The sequence below is a fragment of the Gossypium raimondii genome, chromosome 2, assembly GCF_025698545.1.
Source record: "Gossypium raimondii isolate GPD5lz chromosome 2, ASM2569854v1, whole genome shotgun sequence".
Classification (NCBI taxonomy): Eukaryota; Viridiplantae; Streptophyta; class Magnoliopsida; order Malvales; family Malvaceae; genus Gossypium; species Gossypium raimondii.
In genome coordinates this window covers 2,425,499-2,449,991 of record NC_068566.1, presented here as the reverse complement: position 1 = coordinate 2,449,991, position 24,493 = coordinate 2,425,499, and the positions used below count along the sequence as shown (strand labels likewise).

The 24,493-nt window shown below is 32.3% G+C and overlaps 2 protein-coding genes across 3 annotated transcripts; both read left to right on the top strand.

Annotated features, from left to right (window-relative positions):
- Positions 1 to 4,180: 4,180 nt before the first annotated feature.
- LOC105787659 (probable esterase KAI2) lies at positions 4,181 to 5,423 on the top strand. Its single transcript, XM_012614143.2, has 2 exons — positions 4,181 to 4,620; positions 4,711 to 5,423. The coding sequence occupies exons 1-2, from the start codon at positions 4,253 to 4,255 to the stop codon at positions 5,156 to 5,158; spliced, it is 816 nt and encodes a 271-aa protein (XP_012469597.1). The 5' UTR covers positions 4,181 to 4,252; the 3' UTR covers positions 5,159 to 5,423.
- Positions 5,424 to 18,190: 12,767 nt separating this feature from the next.
- Positions 18,191 to 22,501, top strand: LOC105787658 (hypothetical protein). 2 transcript variants are annotated; one of them, XM_052624722.1, is made up of 10 exons: positions 18,191 to 18,423; positions 18,946 to 19,012; positions 19,099 to 19,355; positions 19,622 to 20,162; positions 20,260 to 20,877; positions 20,964 to 21,404; positions 21,526 to 21,720; positions 21,832 to 21,888; positions 22,029 to 22,091; positions 22,190 to 22,501. In XM_052624722.1, exons 1-10 carry the CDS (start codon positions 18,398 to 18,400, stop codon positions 22,256 to 22,258), a joined length of 2,334 nt encoding a protein of 777 aa, XP_052480682.1. In that variant the 5' UTR covers positions 18,191 to 18,397; the 3' UTR covers positions 22,259 to 22,501. The 2 variants fall into 2 exon arrangements, with proteins under 2 accessions (XP_052480682.1, XP_012469595.1); XM_012614141.2 differs by having other exon boundaries at positions 18,192 to 18,423; positions 20,263 to 20,877.
- Positions 22,502 to 24,493: the final 1,992 nt, after the last annotated feature.

The window sequence follows — 24,493 nt, the reverse complement described above, 5'->3', positions numbered from 1 at the left end:
AGGGACAAAAAAATCGAATTAGATTCAATCAGAAACACATGGATAGATTATAGCCTAGCTAAGGGACAAAAAAATCGAATTAGATTCGCTCAGAAACACGTGGATAGAATATAGCCTAGCCAAGGGGTAGACAAAGGCTTTGGTTCCAAAAATTGAGTTTAAGCCCCTCACGAAAACAAAAACATTTAATTTAAGCCTTTTTAACATTTGGTTAAATGAAAATTGACATCTTTGACACCTCTGAAAATTAACAATTCGTTTAAACATTTTGGCTTAATGATAAATTTGGCTACTGATGTTTGCATGTTTTTGTCAAAATGACCCTAATTGTATTTTTGAGCCTTTTTTGGCCATCAACCTTTGTTCTTGTTTTCAATTTGCTTCTCCTAACAATTTTAATGAAAGTACCATTAAAAAAGTTAACGGGAATGATGTGGAATTTTATATGTGGAATATTTTTAATGAGATGTAATTTATTACTTAGATAGCCCAATAAGATATTAAATTAAAAAATAACTCTTAATTTAAAGAAAAAACGTAATTATCTAAAAAAAATTAACTCAGTAAAAAAACTTCTCAATAAACAAACATGTGAAAGATTGAAACCTTGAAAGAAAAAAAAGATTGAAACCTTGAATTTATTTATTAAATCTTTTAGAAAATACAGTTTGAAAAAAAATCAAAAGTTGATGGCAAAAAAAGACTCAAATTTCAAACAAAAGAATTCCTGATTTCGTTTTTATAAACAAATCTAAATGTTATTATTTGGGTTCAATGTATAGGGCTCATGGGCCGGACCTAGAAAAAATTTTACCCCGCATCCTAGGCCCGGGCCCAGCCCGGCCCGATCCGGCCCATTTTTTAATAAAACACTAAAGATTTATTTTAAAAATAAAAAAATTTTTAAAAAGTATTTTAAAAATATTTTAAAATTAAAAAATAAGTAAATATATTTATTATATTCGGGACGGGCCGGGCCCGGGCCAAAAAAGTGGTGCCCGAGGCCCGGCTCGTTTTCTAAACGGGCCTCATTTTTTTGCCCAAGCCCATATTTCGGGCCTATATTTTTACCCAAACTCTCCCATATTTCGGGCGGGCCGTTTCAACTCTATTCAAAAGAACTTCAAATCGAATTAAGATAATAAAATGTAATTCGCCAACTTAACTAATTCAAAAAAAAAAAATATTCGATTCAATCCAACACCCAACTAAAAAAATGATTGTTGATATTTCTTGGTTTGGCCATTACAAGAGGCTAATTAAATATGATACTACAAAATGTATTTTATTTATTTAATCAGAACAATTAATCAAGTTGTTATTTATCTTAAATGATTAATTTATTTTGTAAATATTTTTAATACATAGTGGTCGGTAAAATACAAATTTATTGCGATATCAACATGCACCACCAACTCACACCTACTGGCTTATTACTACATATTATATGGCAATGGAATATTATGAACTCAGCCCATTTTATCATTAATGCTTTGTCTTAATTACTATATTGTAACAATATTTTAATTTAATTTTAAAGAATGTCATAGAAAAATATTATAATTACATGAGGTCGGATTTGGGACACTAGTTCGAAAATTTATATTTTTATAAATTGTAAAATGAATTTTAATAATAATTTTATTATCTACAAAATTAATTTGCTGCTTAAAGAGAGAGAATTTAAATAATATTTTTAATTAAATATTTAAAAGTATTTCCAAACAAACACGTATCACTTACAACTAAATTACAAATACACCGAAATAAATTATATGAAAATATATTTATAAAAAAATTTATTTAAAGTATTAATCTCCAAAGTTTAGGTCCTATAAAATTTTATAAAAAAGATGTAAAATGATGAAGACATGTTACAAGTATTTAAAGTAGTTTGTTAATGTTTAAAGTCGTGTTCAGTCATATTATTGATTAGACAGTGAAAGAGAAACGAAAAACAGAGAAATAATGAGAGCTTTTGCATGTAGCCGTTTGTTAACGCAGTTCAAAAACAATCATACTCTGCGAAGCTTCGCTCAGTAAATGGTTTCATTCCACGATTGATCCAACCACCTATTGGATGAAGCTCAATCTATCCTTACACAAAGAAGTAATTGCAGTACTAATAGCTAGTCCCAATTTGTTACAACCACTCACCAAAGTCTCGCATACAAATGTTCAATCTTTCACAAAGAAAGCCTGGCAATAGAGTTAAAAAATATAAGAGAAAGTAACAAAGATAACTTAATCAAATCAGCACGTCACTCCCTCAAATTGATGCATCTTCCATGCATATTGGCTGCATATATGATAGCTTATTTGATTATCATAGTCCAATATAAACTCTTCTTCTTCGATATTATCTTAAGATAAAATAGAAGTAATCTCCTTAAAATAAACCATGCTATATGCCTTTGAGATTGAGAAAATTTATTACCAAAAACCCTAGTCGAATTCAATCTATTCCACGTACTCAAATTCTTCATAAATACTAGAATGAGAACGTCTAAGAAACCCATTTGCTTATTAAAACAACATCCAATAAGGCTCACGTAAAAAAGGTCAACATATAAATATGTGGAGGTGTCTCGTGCCTTAACTAACCAAGTCTTTGACTGATCATGTAACTGAACAGATATTGTTGGACAACCTTGATTCTAAGAATGTGAGATTTGTTAAAGTTTTGCATTAAATTTGCACTTACAAATGACATACTCATATATTTGTATACGATTAGAAAAAAGAGAAAATAGATGTGAAACTAAAGTAGATTTAGATCATTTCGTATTCTTTTATGATTAATATTTTAACGATCCAACCATTAAATTTATCAATATAATTGTACTTGACATGCACGTAAATTTCGAGCCAATTCAACATCTCTAACATATCTATCTAAAATAATTATATACTAAAATTTATTGACGGCTGAATTTTTTTACATAAAACGGATAGCTTAAAAATTTTAGTTTACGTCAAATTTGACATACATAAATGATTGAATCATCAAAATATTAATTATACAAAAATATACGAAAAATATAAAATAACTCTAATAATTCCTCTTAATTATATAAAATTAAAATAAATATCTTTTATTTTTGAAAAATCATTGTTTAAAATGTAAAAATCACCTTCTAAAATCTTGTGATACTTTAAAAAATTAAATTTCTAAATATTTAATAATCAGACGAAATTAAATTTGATGACTACTTATCACGGAAAGAAAGGAAAAAAGTGAGAATGAGACATCCTTTTCTTCACCCCACTTGCAATTAGAACTTAGGACCCATTGTCACCTACAACCCCTCTGTGTGGGCCCCACATACAGTCAATTTATTAATTAAATAACTAAAACTGTTTAAATTATAATTAATTTTTTATGATGTAAAAAGATATTTTATTTTCCATGAAAACAAAGCCTTTTAAAATATATTTTGAAAAACCACAAAATGAAGGGGTATTTTACCAATAAAAGCCTTTTTTTTTTAAATTTACCGAAATGGGACAACTATTTAATTATTTACCGAAATGGTCCATTTTCCGCGAAATCGCGTCTACATCAGCACTATGTTAGGGTACGCACCAAGAAATCGCGTCCACATCAGCGCGACTTGCTGACGTGGACGGAAATCGCGCCCTAGAGGACGCGATTTGCTGACGTGGCATAAACAGTTTATGTTTTTTAGCTTGAAAAACTTTAAAAGGCCATAACTTTTAGCTCTGTTGTCTGATTGAGACGATTTTTTTATTTCAAATAAATTTTCGAGATATACGCACTGACAAACAGCCGATTAAACTAAAATCAATTGGATCAATTTTCTTATGTTAAAGTTCGTTAAGTCAATTTAAAAAAAAAAGACTGCTCCAACCGATTAAACTGATTACTCTCTCTTACTTTAAACTTAAAATTAATATAAAAAATTAAAACCGAACTAAACTAAATTATCAATCTCATCAAACCGAACCAAACTCACCATTGTATATTAGGCGCTACAGTTAATTTTCTATAATCAAGTGATTCTCCACCGTCTGATCTATCTTATCCAAAAAAGAAAAAGAAAATATCGCACATGTGCGGTCCATATGAACCATCTGCCTTGCGTCAAACCCTCTTCAAAGCCGTCACAGAGATCAATTTTCCACTAGCTTTCCAAATATAAATATAACCCACATCTGAAACCAAAAATATTCACTCTTTTTTTCTTCTGCTTTCTGTTTTCCTCAGTTTTGGTAGAAAAGAGACAATTAAATGGGGGTCGTCGAAGAAGCTCACAACCTGAAGGTACTGGGTTCAGGCGATCGAGTCATCGTTTTGGCTCATGGGTTCGGTACGGACCAATCGGTTTGGAAGCACTTGGTTCCTCACCTAGTAGACGATTTCCGTGTCGTATTGTACGATAACATGGGTGCCGGAACCACCAACCCCGAATACTTCGATTTCAATCGTTACGCTACTCTCGAAGGTTATGCTTATGATTTGCTTGCGATCCTTGAAGAAATCCACGTCGATTCATGTATTTTCGTCGGCCACTCCGTTTCCGCCATGGTTGGCGCCGTGGCTTCTATTTCCCGACCCGATTTTTTCTCTAAAATCATCATGATCTCTGGTTCCCCAAGGTAAAAAACAAAAAAGGTTGCTCTCAATGAGATCAGAGATTCCAAATGATTTTGTTTTTTTTATACCCTATTTTTAATTTATTGTTTTAGGTATCTTAATGACGTGGATTACTACGGTGGGTTCGAGCAAGAAGAGTTAGACCAACTCTTCGAAGCAATGGAAGCCAACTACAAAGCTTGGTGTTCCGGTTTCGCGCCGTTAGTGGTGGGCGGCGACTTGGAATCGGTGGCAGTTCAAGAATTTAGCCGTACCCTTTTCAATATGAGACCCGATATATCTCTCAGCGTAGCTCAAACCATATTTCAAAGCGATATGAGACAAATCCTCAACCTTGTGACGGTTCCTTGCCATATCCTTCAAAGTGTTAAAGACTTGGCCGTCCCCGTCGTCGTCTCCGAGTACTTACACCAAAATCTCGGCGGCGAATCCATCGTCGAAGTCATGTCGTCCGACGGTCATCTCCCGCAGCTTAGCTCACCGGATATCGTCATCCCGGTGCTTCTTAAGCATATTCGTTACGATATCAGTGTTGCATGAAATTAAAAGCACTTCTTCGATTCATTGTTGTTAAGCTTTTTAGTAATCTGAAAATCTTGATCTCTAAATTATTAAGAAGTTAATTGTGATTAGCGAAGCTGATTGTCATGGCGACTTTAAGGTAACGCCGGTCGGCTTTTTTTTTTTTTCGTTTTATTTAGAATCAGAATTTTTCAGATTATTTATTATGAAAATGTCGTGTATGTTCGTAATTATGTTGATGTGTTCGACTGTGTACCATGTAATAAAAAAGTGCTTTGATTAACACGTGTCAAAATGACGGTCCGATTTGGGGTTAAAATCTGAAAGCCCACTGCCTACCTTTTAAAAAAAACAGAGTAATTAATTATTCAAAACTTTTATACTTTAATTACTATAATTAGAAATTTACAAAGTCACCTTGAAAGTTGTTTACTTTTAGGCAATGGTTAAATTGCACACCATGTCTTTAATCTATTATCTATTAGCAAGTTTATGTTTTGAGCATTTAACTTCAAAAAGTTACAAAATGGTCATTAAACTATTCAAAAGTTTTCATTTAAGTCATTGGGTTATTAAAATAATTATTGTATGGTCTTTTTTTTATCGCATCACTTGCACTAATCGAAAATACTCATTCACTTTCTTTTCTACAATTCAATTTTTTTATAAAACAATTTTGAACATCATGAATGTACGAACAAAAATCTAACCAGTTTTTTTCCTCAATCTTGGACACTAACTATTAGATTGGCTTGGATCCAGAATATGATATTTTACTCATTGATGGGTATTGATTCATCGTACCGATTATCAAATTGTCACTTGAAGTTCACTAGCCGAACTTTAAAAAAAACTTAACAAATCAGTTACTTAAATAAAAACTTTCAAACAATTCAATGATGATTTTTTTTTTGCACTATGGATAAATGTGACATTTAGACTTATCATATATGGTTTTTTTTTTAATAGAAAGCTAAGAATTAGCCATAACTCCTCTTCAACCCTTAAATAAGAGGACAGTACGCTTCAACACACTAGAACTCACGACCTCCTACACTGACAACAATGCTGGTACCAAACGAGCTAACACTCAATCAACTAGGTTTCACGATTTTTTATTTAGTTTTAATCTCTTTACTTTTCAAATATTAAAATTTCAGTCGTGCTCCAAACAGGTAGCAGTTAAATATATTTGGTTAAACTTTGATATTAATCTTGCACTATACGTGAAGTTGCAGCTTCAATTCATATTCTCAAAATTGTCACTTTGTTCCCACCACGATCCTCAAAATTCAACTTTCATCATAGATTTGGCTCAAATTATGCAATTGAACAAATGCTTTTTCACACTTGTGATTGTTGACTATAAAATCGTTTAGGTCAGATGGTGCAAATTGTTGTTGAAAAATAATGTAAAAGTCAATTATGTATTAACATATTTTTCATCAATTGGGCTTTTTATAAAAATGACTCTCTTTTTTTAATTTTTATAAAATAATATAATTTTTTAATTAAATACGTAAATAACTTGAAATGAACACTAAAAATAACACCTTACCACATCAACCAATAATTAACTTAGTTATTTTTTTAGGTAATGCTAATGCATTTGACATCACCAGCATAAATACCCTCTCCGATGCCTATATTTGGCGTCATCGTTAAATATCATTGATATGACTTAATTGAATAATGGTCCGATGAAAGGCTTAATTGCTGCAAAATCAATTTGGTGAAGATTTAACCACTTCTGCTATTGTTAAAAACATTTTTTTAATAATTCTTATCATATTAATTCTTTTTGATACAATACCTAGAATTATTTATAGTCTTTCCCCAACCTTTAAATAAGAAGATAATATGCTTCAGCATACTGAAACTCACATCCACCTACATGGACAATAATACCGATACTAATTGAGTTAAGACTTAATTAACTCGACAAACAATTTTTAAATTAGGGCAAGAGATATATGCTATTGTAATGATGTTAGGGATTATTAAAATGATAGATTTTCAATTTCGCCCTTTATAATTTATAAAAATTTAAATTAGTAATGATAAAATTACACTTTGACCCCAAAATGATAAAAATTGATTTAATCTTTTAAAATGATAAAGATATTGGTGAAATTACATTTTACTATATTAAAATGTACAATTCAATTTCAACCTCCCAAAAGAATTTTCGGCTCAAATCCTTGCTAATAGTAATAATTTTATTTACATCTACTATTTATATTATTAAATTAAATTTCACATTTTATACTATTTATATTATTGAATTGTTTAATCATATTGAATATTTATATTAAAATTGAAATATTAATGACGCCATAAAATATTTGTGTTAAAAATTTATGTTGGTATCAATATCACATTTTATCTTTAAAATAATTTTATTAAAAATCACGTTTTACATTTAATAGATATTTTAATTTCAAAATACATAGTGACAAAAATCAGAAGATAATTGAAGCAATTAAGCAAGTAAAGAAGCTAACCTGTATATAAAAGATTAATAAATAAATTATGAGGTGATGAAGGTTAATAACAAATTTGATTACGGTGGGCGACAGTGGTTACAAAGACCCAAAATTATTTTTTAAAATTTAACTTGAACAATTATATTCGATTCGATTTGAATTCCATCTCACTCAACTCGATTCGAGAAAATTTCCAATCAAGTTAGGATGATAAAATGTGATTCGTCAACTCAATTAACTTGAAATTTTTTCATTCAATTTGATTCGATCGAATACTCACCCATACTTGTGCCGGCTTAAACTCCATGTTTTTTTCTATGTTTCGAAAATCGGTCGCACTGTGAATCGATCAGATTAATAGCAAAAACTCCTTTGAATTGGAAACCGAAAAACCGCATTTGAATTGAAAATCGTGAAACAAAAAAACTGGAAAAAGATCCTTCTCCTTTTGTACAAGACTTGTATGGGAGTTAGTGAAGCTGCCTGAGGCATAATCACTCAATGTTGATGATTAGTTGAGTTTGGTGTCCTCGTTTGGCAATGGTTGTCTCGTCCTTTTATACCTTACCGCTATCTCTTTGGTACACCATTAAAGGCCATTTCTGGTCTTAACGGGGATTTGCTAAAGCTGCTATTGTTCCTAGAGTTTGAGAAAAAAATATAGGAAAAATTGAAAATTGACTTGAATCGATGTGTTTGAGCAATTTACGGAAGGTAACTCAAAATTGAACTCAATTTTATTTTTTATTTAATTTTAAATTTTTATGATATAAAAATAAATATTTTATTAATATTTATAAAAAAAATTTGAAATTTTGTCAAAAATATTTAAAGGTTATAAAACAGAACTCATTTCATCAAAACAAATCTAAAAATCCAAAACAATAAAAAATTAATATAAAAAAATCGAGAACCGAATCGAATTATGATGAACTGTTTAAAAAAATCGAATCGAACCGATATCACCTTTATCTGTTCCTCTTCTTCTATAGGCTTTATCTTTTATTCTTTGAGCTCATACTGTATGATATAATAATATACCAGTGAAGTTTTAAGAGCAGTTATAAAGCGATGGACTGTAAACTTAATAATATATTTACTGCTTGTTTGGTTCACCGTGTTGGGTATGCGATTACGCCTCTATTACGCGCGCCCCACCCATTCCTGCGTTTGGTTCACTGTAAAGCCCTATTACGGGCTTATGCGGTTACGGATGTAAACGCAATATTCACCGCTTCCTGGCCGATTTGCATTCCCTTCCAAAAACTCTGATTAGCCTATTACGGACGCATTCCCGAAAACCTTCTCTGTTTTACCCTCGCCAAAATCGACCTGCAGCCTCTCCCTCTCCCTCCCTTTCGAAATCGCTGAAATCGACCAACATCAACAGAAGCTGTTTCTGCAAAATCACCTCCACCCTCTCCCTCTCCGTCCCTCCCGAAATAGCCGCTCCCGTTTCACTCCATCGTCTCAGATCTCCAGCCCAACTGTTTCGGTAAGTTGTTCTTCTCTTTTTTTCATCTCGGATTTTTATTTTCTTCCTCATGATTTTCTTTTTTATTTGTTTATTCCCACCGATTATTCCCACCGGCCGAATGTTTTTTATTTTTAGAACTGATTTGGTTTACTGGATTTTGCCCAATTTTCGCTTTAGAGCATTTACTATCATCATCTGTTTTTCAATTCTTTCTCCTTTTCCTCTTCCTCACCATCTGTTTCTCTATCCTTTCTGGTTCCTGTCGATAACTCTCTCCTCTTTCCTTGTTTTCTTTCTCTATTCTTTCTATCTATAATTATATTTATCTTCTTATTGACACGGATATAGCTATGAGATCTGAGGGCTTTGTTGAACATTTTGATTGAAGGATTATCATTCTGTTTTTTTTCTCATGTGATTTGCATCTTGATTATACTCATGCGTACCCTTAGCTGAATGCATTGTTATTAGCGGTTTTCTGCAATGGGATTGTATTTTTGGCTGTTAATTGGCCCTTAGTAACTCCAGTGCAGTATGGAGTTGTAATGCTATTGAATAGTTGTATGATCTCAACCAAATTGTGTATTGGTCTTTAGTTTCATTTATCTTATGAACTATGTCAATCTCACTGGCAATGTCAACCAAGTTGCTTTCTATTTTGGTGCACGATTTTCATTTGGCAAGAATGAGAGGTATGTTTGCTTTTTCTTTGTCTGCTATTGGAGCATTGAGTTTCTGTTTGAAAGCTCAATTGCTGCAGTATCATGATTCACTTTTAAAAGCTCAATTGGCATCAAAGGTTTCTTGTGTTATGCTTGAATTCTAGCTTTCTTTTCAGTGTTTTCTGTTTGTTTTCAAAGAAAACGGAGGAAAAAACAATGAGAAATATATGTTTACTAATTTCCAACTCCATGCTTGTCAAAGTGGAAATATTTCCTTTATTTTAAATAAAATTTGACCTTTTTTTAAATAGATTTTTTATCCTTAAAATTTAGTTATTTTCCATTTGGTTTCTGAGAAAGTTAATGAGCCAGGTTTTTTTCTGAGAAAGTTAATAAACTGTTCAGTTTGTGTGGTTTCTATAGGTGAACTTAATTCTTTCATAAGAAGATGATTAGATTGTTCTTTTTTAGTTTTAGATGCAACAATTGGATTCTGTTGCTTCCTTATGTCTATGTATATGTGCATGTAGTTGATGATAAATATTCTCCGCATCCGATTTCTAAACTTAGAGGGTATAATATATTTTGGTTATAGGTCTTGGTGGTTTGAAATGTTATAGGAATCTTCTTCCTTTCATGGTCTATTTGCATTTTAATTTGAAGTGAGACAAAATAACTTGTCCTTTAGTGCAACAAATGACCAACGCTTAAATTATTAGCTTTGATTAGGTCAAGTTTTCGCTCTCTAATTATGAATATAATTAAAGTGTATTTCTTGCATGTGATTCTTTAGTTCTACTTGATATCTTGAACAAATATTTACATGCCATTTTGATGATTGCGTTTAAGTCGCTTTAGTGTGGTTATTTTGGTGCGAGAATGGTGACAACGAATGTTCGAGCTTCTAACATTTCTTTCCTTCTTGTTAACTATGAATTTACTAATATGAATTATGTACTACAATTGAGACAGACTAGCATATATAGTTTTAAATGCCATACTATAGTAATAGTTGATTCAATCTAATACCGATGTGAGATAATAATTAATAACATCCTTAAAATGTAGGAAGATCTTCCTTCAAATAATTATTGCTAGCGTGGTTTCGGCAGGAGTCATATGAAAAGAAAATGGAGTCCATTTATTCTCTCAAACTCACTCGAACTTCCTTTCTTAATTATTTTATTCTGCTTGTGGCTTGGTATATATCAATGTGCTTTGGCGTTGTCTATGTTATGAAATCCATGTATTACCTTCATCAATTTCTATTTAGTTGTAAAACTGTACTTAAAATTCGTTCCATGTAAAAATTGGACCTCATATTGTTGAATGAATTGCATGCTTATGCCCTTGTTATTTGTTATTTATTTTCTTTTGCTCGTGCTTTGGCTCGTTCTTTTGCTTAAAATGCGGCTGTCTGTTACTAGGTGGATTGGCTGATTGACTGTGATTCCTTTGTAGGTATTGGACTGTTACCTACCGATTTGCTCGAGACATAAATCGTTGGCAAGCTGAATCTCTAGTTGCATTTCAAGAGGTATTTTATAGTTGCAATTCCAGTAAATTGGACTGTTTTTTTATGGTTTACTCCATAGTAATGTTTTGTGAAAAAAGTGATGTATTTCTTTTAATGAGAGGTTTTGCGTAACTTCCTTTCTTAATAATAAAACTCCTCTTCTTCTTCTTCTTGTGTTACCTATTTATACATAAATATAAACAAATGATAACATTTATTTGCAATAATTTCCTTATTAAAAATAAGATTCTATATTTGCTTAATTAAGTAAGGTCAACAAGCTTTTATATTCCATAAAAATTTATAACTTAAATTATTGAATTGTTTTTTAGGAAATTATTAAAAATAAAAAGAATTTTACAAAATGAATATACTTTAATAAATTATTTACTAAAAAAATTTAAATTAGTATAAAAGTATTATTATTTATATCAAGTAAAAATGAAATAATCTTTTTTATAGAATTAATACAAATAAATAATTTCTAATTATTTATAAATTTTAAAATTAATTTAATTATAATATAAATTATTATTTATTTTTATTCGTATTTATTTATCCAACACCCAAATGTGGTAATAGAGTTTTAGTTTTCGAGTAATCTACATTTGAAACAATTCCCAATCTCTCGTGTCGAAAACATGGCCGTTGGTTCAGAAGGTCCAATATGATTCCCATTTATATACTCTCATTGGAAAATCTTTTCTCAACTCTCAATATTTCACAACAATGACATATATTTGAGTTAACATCATATCATTGGACATACCTGCATGTTTCTCGTCTATATCTTTGAAATAAGATATTTCATTAATTAAGTTCTATGTGTTAAATGAAAGAATTTTTTATTTTGGATAATTTTATAGGTATTTAATAGAGAGTAAATTCCATTTCTTTATTATATTTCATTTAAGATTATATTATCTTATCAAATAATCTAATTATATTCACTATGTAGTTTTAATTAATATACTAAACAAAATTTATAACTTAAATTATAACTTTTTCTGAAAATCTAATTACGTTAATTAATCCATAATTTTAAACTATTACCAACTTAAAGGTGAATCCGTTAAAATCGTAATTAAATGAAGGGTTGAATGCTTGAAAGTGCTTCTAAAAATTATGATTGAAAGAAAACAAATATTCATTGTTATTATGATTAAAGATTGCTTCTAAAAATTCTTTAAAGAAAAATGTGGTTTGTTAATATTAAATTTGTAACATTGTTGTCAAAAATACGGTTAAGATTCTAAACTAGTATTGTTCATTTTCTTTGATAGTGTGATATTGCTTTCTATTGAAGCGGCTTGTTTGATTGCTTCCTCCACCCACAGTTGAGCGTCTTCTTTTCACGCAATCACTGTAAGTTCTTTGGCAATTAAATTATTTAATTTTAGTTTTTGTTATTGAAATTATGATTGGAGAAATGTGACCCTTTTAAATAAATTTGACAATATGGAACACATTAATATCTTGCGATAATGGCTCAAATGCGCCTTTAATTGCACAAACTGTGAGGCGTAAAAGAATTGGAATTGCAGTGACAATATGGTTGGAAATTTGTAACATTGTCAGTTGGTTTATACTTACATTAGGTGCCATCGATAGCCTTCATACTTATAGACCAAGGATTAGGTCCTATATTTTAGATTTTTATGCACAACGGGATTATGTGAAAAGGCTTGTACATGCTAGTGACGAGACCTGTATTTCACAAGTTAGGATGAATAGATTTGCCTTTTTCAAACTATGTGAGATGTTACAAACGTTAGGGGGATTGAAGTCGTCAAGGCACATGCTTGTTGATGAGCAAGTTGCAATGTTTTTACATATCATTTCCCATCACCTTAAAAATCGAGTTATCAAGCATCACTTCAATAGGTCCGGGGAAACTGTTAGCAGATCATTTCATAGTGTTTTAAATGCTGTCATACGCTTACAAGATGTGTTATTTAAAAATCCAGAGTCAATTACAGCAGATTCTTCAGACACAAGGTGGAAATGGTTTAAGGTATTGGAATAAGTTTTATATATAGCTTGTACATAATTTAGTTTATTTAGATTTAAATTTAGTATCCTAACTTAAGGTTTTATAACATGTGATATAGAATTGCTTAGGTGCTCTTGATGGAACCCACATAAAGATTAGGGTTCAGCAGGTTGATAAACCTAGATATCGAAGCGAAAAGGTGACATAGCAACAAATATGCTAGGTGTTTGTACACCGAAATGCAATTTGTTTATGTTCTTCCCGGTTGGGAAGGTTCATTGGCGATGGACGAGTTCTTGAGATGCCATTAGTAGGAGGCATGGACTAAAAGTTCCTCACGGTAAAGTGGATAGTTAGAGGACTTTGAATTATTCATTAAGATTAAACTTTCTTGGGAATTAATAATTAAGAATTTTTTTATAGGTTGTTATTATCTAGTTGATCTTGGATACACAAATTGTGAGGATTTCTTGCACCTTTTAGAGGACAACGTTATCATTTGAATGATTGGCGTCAGGGTTATCAGCCAAGTACTCCGCAAGAATTTTTAATATGAAACATGCCTCAAGACGTAATGTTATTGAAAGATGCTTTGGGTTATTAAAATGAGATGGGGAATACTTAGAGTCCATCATTCTATCTGTGAGGGTGCACAATAGGATAATTATTGCATGTTGTTTGCTCCATAATTTTATTCGAACCCATATGAGTATTGATCCTATTGAAGCGGAGATAGGAGAAGGATTACCTACTAATGTGGTAGATGACGATGAACCGAATATCGTCAATATTCATCCATCGGATGCTTGGGCTACTTGGAGGATGGAGCTAGCCAACCAAATGTTCGATGAATGGCAAGCATCTAGAAACTAGTTAGGTTTAGGGAGAAAATTAGTTTGAGTTCATTTGTTTATGTTATTTTATGTATCTAGTTTGTGAAACTTTGGTGGTGTTTTGAGTTTTTGTATTGTACCAAACTTGTTGAAATATAATTTGATTTCTTTTCATTCATCATGTGTTATAATTTTATACGGTGTTGAGTTTTTATTCATGATATTGAACTCAATTTTAATTTTATAAAGTGTTCACCTTTTTATTCATGATATTAAACTTAATTTTAATTTGTTTTTTTCTTAAGATAATTATGTCGTGTTTCAAATCAAATGTTCCTTCCCAATCATCTCGAGGATCCAAAAGGAAATGGGTTCGAAGAAGATGCAGACCTTGGTTTCTGCATGGTGGACTTACACAATGTTGGGACATTTAACGATCTGGGTTCAAAGCGGTTATTTAAACGAGTTAGAAAAATGTTAGAGAAGGCTTTACCCAATGCGATGTTGAAGGCAAGACCTAATATCGAGTCAAGGATTAGGTTCTTGAAAAGAGATTGGTCAATAGTGTATGACATGCTTAATGGCCAAAACAATAGCGGTTTTGGTTGGGACGACCATAGGCAGGTCGTTGTTGCTGAAGATGCGGTTTGGGACTCTTATTTAAAGGTAAGAATGAGTTCAACTCTTGATTATCCTATTCTTACCAAACTTATAACTAATATGATTTCCTCGTTTTTATAGAGTCATAAAGAAGCCGGTCAGTTCAGACATCGTAGTTTCCCCTACTACGACCAACTTACTGCCATATACGCAAAAGATCGAGCGACTGGGAAAGACGCTCAAATAGCCGCTGACGTTCTTGAAGAAATAAATGCTGAGGATGTACCTTCTGCAGATATTAATGAAGACAGAAATGAATACTATGATTGCGATGCTAATGTCTCTTTGGATGACATGGATGTTTCTGCCACGGAGCCGCAAACAGACAAAAACCAAGAGGGTTCCTCATCTTCAAAGAGGAAAAAAAAGAATTCTGATGCAACTGGTCATTTTTCTTCTTCAGTTACTGATGCTGCCACTTTATTGGCTGAAAACATGCGGGCCATTGGCGAACAAATTAGTAGGAGTATTGCCTCCGATGTGGTAGTTCACCAGGGCATCCAAGAAAAAGCGGCAAATTTATATCCAACCTTATGTGAAATAGAAGGTTTAACTGTGGATGAACGGTTTCAAGCATTGACTAAAATTCCAGATCATCCAACTCAAATGGTAGTTTTCTTTAGTTTACCTTCTGATGTACGGTTGGAATGGGTCAGAAGATTTCTTGCTAACCATTAAAATTTATGGTTTTGTTGATGACATTTTCGTAACTTTTTCTGTTTGTAATATTTGGGATGGTATGTCATATAACTTTTTGATGTGGCAAAACTGTATAACATTTGGATTGTGACATAGAATTTCATGAATCTCATTTAACCTTTTGTTAATATTCATTGTTATTATGTTTATGCAAAATACAATTCTAAAGTTATTTATTACTGCTAATATTTTTTTATTGTAGAATAATTAACTTATTTGTTCCACAAATGATATTTTAGCACATTAAATATGTATTGCAGTTTAATAATAATAAAGTATATTATAAATTATATTTAATAATAATTATTTAAATTATATTTTATAGTATTATATATTATGATTTTAGTAAATTCATATAAGAATAAGAATTTTATTTAATTATTTATTATTATTAAATTATATTTAATAATAATTATTTTAAATTATATTTTAGTATTATATATTATGATTTTATTAGTAAATTTATATAAGAATATTTATTAACAATTTTATTAAATTATATATTTTATTAAATTATATTTTATAACAATTATGTTAAAATATGATTAAATTATTTATTATTTATATTAATAATCTTATTAAAATTTAATAACAATAACAATAATCATCTACTTTAAAAAAATTCTGCTAAGGGTATTCTAGTCATTTTAACTTTTTTCCTTATGCTATTACACCTCTATTCCATTCAACCAAACACAAGAATACCATTACGCCTCTATTCCATTACATTCAACCAAACAAAAGAATTACCTATTACGCCTCTATTCCATTACGCCTCTATTCCATTACAGCGAACCAAACGCACTGTTATAGTTTCAAACGTTAAAGGTTAAGCGGGAAGACATTACTTTGGTAGCGTAGAAAACTGTAAGGATGGAAGGAAAGAGTGTTTTTGATAGGGAAAAAGAGTGATCGAACCTGTATGTTAGTTAAAAATTATGTAATTTTCAGATGTTTTATTTTCATTACTTTTATTTTTCAACTCTACCAAGTAATGGATGGAAAGAAAGTCGCTTTATCTTTCAAAATTTTCATATTTCCTACTAAACGTCTATTATTAAGGGGATAAATGCTGACTACGAGTTTTAAAGTTGCTCTATACCCAGTGTGAGGATGAGTACTTGAAATAGAGAATGCCCGTGTCAAAAAAATTATAATGTAAGCCTGAAAAATGTTCTGATAGTTGAGTGACTACTAATATCGTTTACCCTTTATTCAAATTGAATACAAATGCTTGAAATAAAGAGTATCATGGAAGTGGCCATGACCTTTTCTCCTCAGCTGATACTTACAAGAATATGATTTGTCATAGTAATGTCAATTTAACTGTTAATTGCAAGTTGATTTGGAATGGTAAGGCTCCACAGAGAGTTCGTGTATTCCTATAGCTATTGTGGCAAGATAGGATTTTGACTAATGGGGAGCGAGCTCAACGACATATGTCTAATAAAGGCTATTGTGTTCGATGTGGATATCAGATGGAGACTAATTTACATGCTTTACGGGATTGTGGGTTTTCAAAAGGGATGTGGAAGGCGATGATTCTTAGCTCAGTAAGGAATAGTTTCTTCTCCACAAACTTAAATTTGTGGTTAAACAAGAACTTGTCATCACAAGAAGTGTTGAAAGTGAAAGAAGAAAATTGGTCGACTCAATTTGTAATCCTATGTTGGTTGTTATGAAAATGCCGAAACAATTTCATCTTAAATAATAGTCACAGTAATGTTGATGTTGTTGTAGATACAAGTTTAGCTTGGACCGAGAGCTTTGTAAACTCAAGATCATGTGAACTACATCGCATTCAAGTGACATCAGGTGATCATTGGAGGAAGCCAAAGAAAGGATGGGTTAAGTTGAACACAGATGGTGTATTTTCAGAAAGTATTAACACTGTTGCGATATGAGGTGTGTTTAGAGATCATGATGGCATTTGGAAGTGCGGGTTTACAATGCAAATTGTGAAAGATTTTGTCTTCAAAAATTGAAGTAAGAGCTATCCTAGAAGGTCTAAACTTAGCATGGATGTTTGGTTTTAGGCAACTGGAATCGGAGTGTGATAATGCTTTAGTTGTGGAAACTATTTTAGCTTATGGTGCAGGAGCTAATATGTTATCTAAGTTGCGTCGTGATTGGAAGGTTCGTTTTCAACACATCTCCAGATAACATAATAAAGTAGCTGATTGGATAGCTAAATTTGACAAAGAAAATTAGGATGAGATGCAAATATTTGAGGATAGCCCATCCTTACTAAAGGAGCTACACAAGGGTGATCTCTATCCTGTGATTTATTACTTCGGCTTTATAGCTACTTCTTGTTACCAAAAAGAAATTGTAACGTGAATATTATTTCTTTATATAGTCAAAACCCTGATTTATATAGCCACTTTTTTATTATTTAAACAGTAAAAAAGGTACTTGGACGGGCTGAGTGGAATCAGGCTCGAACCCAAAATAGAAAAATGTTTTAAAAGTGGATTTGATTGACCCAATTTTAGGTAGTACAAGACAAAGCCTCGTGTAAATCATGTGGGAATTAATTAATCAATTAAAGCACCATTGTTATTTTTTAATTCAGCTGAGAGTGAAATATTTGTCGGAAATGGACCTACAACAGTTGAAATATCATAAAGTAAAATATCATAAGTAGGCCAAATGCTACTTGACAAAAACCTATGAACCAATTTGATTATAATATTATGATATAAACAGAAGCAAAGCCAACAGCAGCAAGTTAATGGATGATAAGCTTTTATCCTTAATTACATTGTGTTTTCTGAGACGTCACTTCACTTATTATTACACAGTCAATAGTTGTCTTGTATTAAAAACTTTACTGAATTCGATTTTATGTCATTACTGTTGCAGCAGCTGTTGACTGCAAAATAAAACACGACAGCAAACCTGGAGAACAAAAAAAGCTTCATTTCCATCATGGATGTTTCCGGTTTACTAAATTGGTAATTTGGGTACCCTTTTTCTTCCTTAATTCTTTTTTTTTTTCGACATGTTTGATTATATGTTTCTGAGAACATGCAGTTATGGAGTTGACCTGTAAAAGAAAACATTGATCTTAGGAATTTGTAGATATTTGAAAGGAATGATAGTACAAAGTGGTGTTTTGAATTTAGAGGAAAATTGGGTCTTTATTAACTTTTAAGGAATGTCATTCATAGGGTGTAATTCAGGTGAAAAATGTTGAACTCTATGAGCTTGTTAGAATTTGACATAACGGTGGTTTTGTCAGTAGAAAGATTTTCCATTTCGAACCAACTCGATCTGGTTACCATATGGTATGAATGAGAGACGTTGACTTTTCAAGTCAAAAACCCATTTTTCTTGCTTTGATGAGACTTTCATAAACCCTGTTTTCTTGATATATGACATTTTGGGAACAAAATTGTGGGTTGTTTCATGGGAATTTCAGATTCTGTTTAGAGCTTAACTGATTCCCTTATTGTTTGTTTATTTTTTGTTGCTAGTTATCTCGATTCTTGTAAGAGGCACGAGGTTTGTCCGAATTCTGCGGTTTTATCATGGTTTTCCGAGGTCAAATCTTTGAACATTCTTGCTGGTTTCATATGAGCTTTCTTTTTCATTGCATTTTAATGGATTGTTTTTGTTATATCATTCAGGCCAAGGTTCAAAAGTCTTGTCAAGAGAAGTGTAACATTGTGGTTTCTCTAAACCGGTTGAAAAACGATGATATTCCTCCGCTAATTGATGTATTTCTAGCACTTGACTTGTCTGATATTGATTCCGTTGATGTCCTCGATCACGGTTCAACTTGTGTCTTGAGTGAAGAACACATACTTTCATTGATGAATGCAACGAAACTAAAGCTCCGATTAATCGATCTTAGTAGCACGTCTCTAAAGAAGGATTTTCTCCGGTATGTAATACTTCTTTCCCTTACAGCATGTTTGAGGTGTTTCCGAGGTTAACGACATGTTATCTTCCTTTAGAATGATGTGTTAGGCTATTATATAATCGTAACTGATAAAAATTGCCTAATGTCTGATGACTATCCTGTTGAATATCTTTTTGTCCTCTTCTCTTTAGTATCGCATATTGACATTGAGAAACTTCTGTGTTTAGTGTTAAGATCTTTACCATTTGGACAGTAACTAAACTTTGTTATTATTGTGTTCTGTTCAGGGATCTCTGCCATGTCGGCTTGCCTTGTCGTATTTTGAAGTTGAGGTCTAATAATATTCAAAAACTCAACATGGTCGGAAGGTTCATGCGATTACACACTCTGAATTTGGATTTTTGTACTTTGCTCACTAGTTTGCAAAAAGACTGCTTTTCTTGCATGCCAAATTTGATGTGTCTATCAATGTGCGAGACGAGAGTCGCCAATCTCTGGACAACAACTGAAGTTCTAGCGGAACTTCCTTCTTTGTTGGAACTACGGTTCCAAAATTGTTTGTGTTGCAAGGATACCGGGCCGTGCAATTTGTCATCTCGTGAGAAAGGTAGCTTGAATGTGATCAATACCTGTTCGTACAGTGCTGGTGAGACAACTATAGGATTCCTTTCTCTCCAAGAATCGTTTATGGCACCTGAAGTTCACAGAAAAACTGATATTTCATCAAAAGTTGATGAACGGAAGTTTTCGGGTTATCTCCAAGACCGATCAGAAGGATCACCTAGTCCGCTTCATAATTTGCGTGTGAGCCTGAAACCGCAAAATGAGGCAAGAAGACAATTTGCTTGTATGATTTGTCTATAGTGGTTAGAAAAAGTTCGAATTTCTTCATATTTGTTGTATATCTAACAGATTTCTCTGCCAGCAGGTACAATATGAGTCGAAGAATGTTTCGGGTACATCAAATAAAGATATTTGGCATCATCCTTCGCCCATATGCTTCGAGAAACATTATAGAGCATACATGGTTGCTTCCTTACCTCGTTTAGCGGTGTTAGACAATCTGCCAATCACAAAGAAAGAGAAGGAAACTTCGAAGACTATTGTTTCTGAATTCTATGAGTACTTGCCATACAAACATAACCGCAAAAAGAATGTTGTCAACATTCTGCAGAAGCGTGAAACGGGAACAAGCGGTGTTCACTATAGAAACTCTTCGAAACTAAAGCAAACTTATTGTTATGGAAAGAGTCAATGTTTCTTCTCAAGGTCGCTTAGTGCTAATAGGTTTGGGTCTTCAATGTGGCCCTCCTTACATCCAGTGTCCAGCTTTAGTCATATATATAAGGAAGAAAATAAGCGGCTTCGTCCGAGGCAATTCGAGTACCATCCTTCCAACTCGAGCCTTATGGCTTTTGGAACTTTAGATGGTGAAATAGTTGTTGTCAATCACGAGACCGGGAATCTTGTTGGCTATAATTCATCTATAGGAATGATTAACAGTGTTCTTGGACTCTGCTGGCTCAAGAAATATCCATCCAAGGTACGGATTCACTTCAAATGAGTTAAATTAGTTAGCAGTTAATCGCTTTGACTATCATTGATGATTTTTCCGTGTTGAACAATCAGCTCGTAGCTGGATTCGATAATGGTTGCTTGAAGTTGTTTGATGTTAATCATATGCCGGCCAAACTAGGAGACAGATCTTGTGGTTCCGGTGCAGTTCATTTCGAAGATTTCGAACAATTAACTTCAGTTCATGTCAACTCAACGGATGATCAATTCCTTGCCAGTGGCTACTCGAAAGGTGTTGCTCTATATGACATTAGTACCGGGAAACGGTTACAAGTGTTTACTAATATGCATCGAGAACCTATTAATGTCGCTAAGTTCGCCCACTACTCTCCTTGTATGTTTGCTACATCTTCATTTGACAAAGATGTGAAGATGTGGGATCTGAGGGAGAAACCCGAGAACCCTTGCTATACTACTTCAAGCTCCCGAGGAAATGTTATGGTTTGCTTTTCTCCCGATGATCTCTATCTCCTCGTTTCAGCCATTGATAATGAGGTACATAGTTCCATCTCAACTGTGGTTATACACTATAGATTACGCCTATTTGAGAGAATTTATAATATTTCTTTGGTGATGTATGGTATTTCGTTATTGATCTCTTAATGGTCTTATTCAGGTTAAGCAACTTTTGGCAGTCGATGGGAGGCTCCATACGAATTTCAACATAACTTCAACCGGAAGTGCTCATAATTATACTCGTTCGTATTATATGAATGGAAGGGACTATATCATCAGTGGCAGTTGCGACGAACATGCTGTTCGCATATGTTGCGCTCAAACAGGAAGGCGGCTTAGGGATGTCTATATCGAGGTACAATGTCAATATATGCCAACATAAACCCTTAAACCACTTATTAACATGCATAATTTTAATGAAATTCCGTATCTAACTTTCGGTTTTTGGACCGCTGTTCTTGTGTAGGGTACAGAGTCGGGAAAATCTATCTTCGTGCAGTCCTTAAGAGGTGATCCTTTCAGGGTAAGTTTTTCTTGAACATTTTGCATGGGTCGAATACGTTTGTCCAAAAGTTACACAGATATGTTAACATTATCAAGTCAGAAACACAAAACGGACCACAATTGAAATAAACCTGAACCTTTTCTCCTTTTCCCGAGCAGCCTTTTAACTTCAGCGTCTTGACGAGCACGATGCGTCCAACAGCAAAGCAGGAAATCATCAAGGTATACATTTCGCATCACTTTTGCTTTTTCCAGTCGTTTATTATACTATAGTTCATCAGGGGTCGGGTCATGCTAATTGTTCCGATTGTCTTTTGTAGGTCAATTTGCTCGCCTCGAGTCATGACGCGGCTCGTGATCAAGGTATTTATCCTTACTGTGGTCTTTAAGGTTAAAATTTTGGATCTCCATCAAGTTGTCTATGCATATGTACATCATGTATATCTAAAGTTACTGTATATGCAGGGGGTAAAAAGACTTTTTTTCACTCCTTTGCTTTGTAAATATGTGCTTTACTGTATATTTTCATCACTGTAGAGTGTTAATCTGGTTTGAGAGTTCTAAGTCCATTTGAAAACACATTTTTATTTTGGTTTGTCACATTGAAGATAAAGTGGAGAATTTTGATGTTATTTGAATTTTCTATAAATGTTAGGATAATTACCATCACTTTGGGCCGGATCCTAATGAGCTCGTTGGATGAGCTTGCAGGTCGAGTTCACTCTCCTGCGAGTGCATAAGACCGTGTTGAGTCTAGAGTAGGATATGTGTCTATATGCATGAAGCCTTCTTAGCATGTCAATGAACAATACCCATATAAAGAGAGAGAGAAAAACACTCAACAATATATATATTTAGATAAAGGTATTAGATATATCTTGGATAAAATTGACATATATTCATATTTCGAGTAACATCAAGATTGTATGAAAATTTTGGGATTATAATACTATGACGGGTAAGTATAACATGATGTCAATATCCTAGCAAAGGTATATGCCTGAAGATATAAAGACATGTGTCTTCTAAGTGTCGTTTGTTTGAAGTGGATGGAATCCTTAACATGTTAGTATTATCTCCGGTCAAAGTTTTATATTCCACTTTTGTGAAGAATTTGAGTGCCTGATATAATAGGTTCAATAGAGTGGGAGCGTCTTGTCGAGACCAAAGTTTTTAGAATTGAATTTGTGATCGAATTGGTCAAACCACTGATTTATCGATTCAACTAGTCTATTAGTTTGATTTATTCGATACAATTAAATAAATCATTAAAAAATTATAAAAATAAAAAAAATTCCCAATCTTTGCTAACCCGGGAGAAATTTTGCTGCATTAGGCACTGAAGTGTGTTAAAATTTGTTCTTTGGTTGAATTGAGGAAGCTTCTGGATTTATCAAGTCAATGAAGTCAGAAATTATTTTTCTAATAACCATAAATGTGCTCATTTGCTTTGTAGTTTGAGTTAGTGATCGCAAGAGGGTGAAGTGGATTTTTACCCCCACTTCGACTCGACCCTAAAAAAAGTTTAATTTGTTTTGAACCCGAACTTGAAAATTAATTGTATACTTAATTTAATCTGACTCGAGTTCAAATTTTTTTATTTAAAATTGTGATTAATTAGATTCAAAATTATTAAAAAAATCATATTTCGGATGACTAAGTAAATATATATATTAATCGTAGAAATAAGGAGACTTGGAAAAATAAATTAAAATGAGAGAGGGAAAGAAACTAGTGTGAAATTGGACGAAAGATGATAAAATGATGTCGTAGTGATAAAGTTTAAAATTTTTTAATCTAATTAATATTAAAAAAATATAATGTTAATTTTGTAAATATCTCGAGGTGGGATAGCTTTATGCTAAATTTGACCTAACCTAACTCGACCGAAAACCCAGTTTTAAGGAAAAAAAACCCTGACCCTATCAGGTTGGATCGGCTCAAAACTCGTCAATTTCTGTTTTTTTTTTGCCATCTCTAGTTTGAGTGCAGTCCTATTTAAGTCGAAGTGATATTCAAGTAAAATTCTCTTAACAATGTTCATTTCAGGATTCAAACTTGATCTAAATGCTTAGGAAAAAAAAGCCTACCTCCACTTCTTTCGACTACTTATTGATTTAACAAGATAAACTTTGTAGGAATAGAAACTTGGGTTGAAAAAAAAAAGTTTAAATGTAAAATTGATACTCAAATTCTATCATATTTTTCATTTAAATATATGAAAATTTTTTAATAAAAATAATATTTAAATTATTAATTTCGTCTTATTTTACTTAAAACACGATATCAACCATAAAAACATGACACTTGACATATTTTTGTTGGACATCGTACATTTTTTAATAAAATGAGACAAAAATAATAATTTAAAGTACTACAATTGATAAAAGAAAATTTGAAGTACCTATAAAAGTCAAAAATCAATTCTTGTAATTAAGAGCCTTCTAGATATTTCCTCCTCGGATCCCAACGAAAGAGAGAGTTGCAAACTGGGGCAGATACCGAAAGTCGAACAGCCTGGATTCCTCGAACAACACATTCGTGTTAACGGGATCTATTGAGGGTCAAATTGCATATAAAGTCACTATAATATGCAATTTTTCATAATACAAGGACCATCTATA

Bases quoted from the DNA above. Each gene is read 5' to 3' on its own strand.
- LOC105787659 (XM_012614143.2), top strand. From the start codon at position 4,253: ATGGGGGTCGTCGAAGAAGCTCACAACCTGAAGGTACTGGGTTCAGGC. The intron at 4,621-4,710 runs GTAAAAAACAAA...TTATTGTTTTAG, and splicing joins ATGATCTCTGGTTCCCCAAG to GTATCTTAATGACGTGGATT.
- LOC105787658 (XM_052624722.1), top strand. From the start codon at position 18,398: ATGGATGTTTCCGGTTTACTAAATTG. The intron at 19,013-19,098 runs GTCAAATCTTTG...TATATCATTCAG, and splicing joins TTTTATCATGGTTTTCCGAG to GCCAAGGTTCAAAAGTCTTG. The intron at 20,878-20,963 runs GTACGGATTCAC...TTGAACAATCAG, and splicing joins TCAAGAAATATCCATCCAAG to CTCGTAGCTGGATTCGATAA.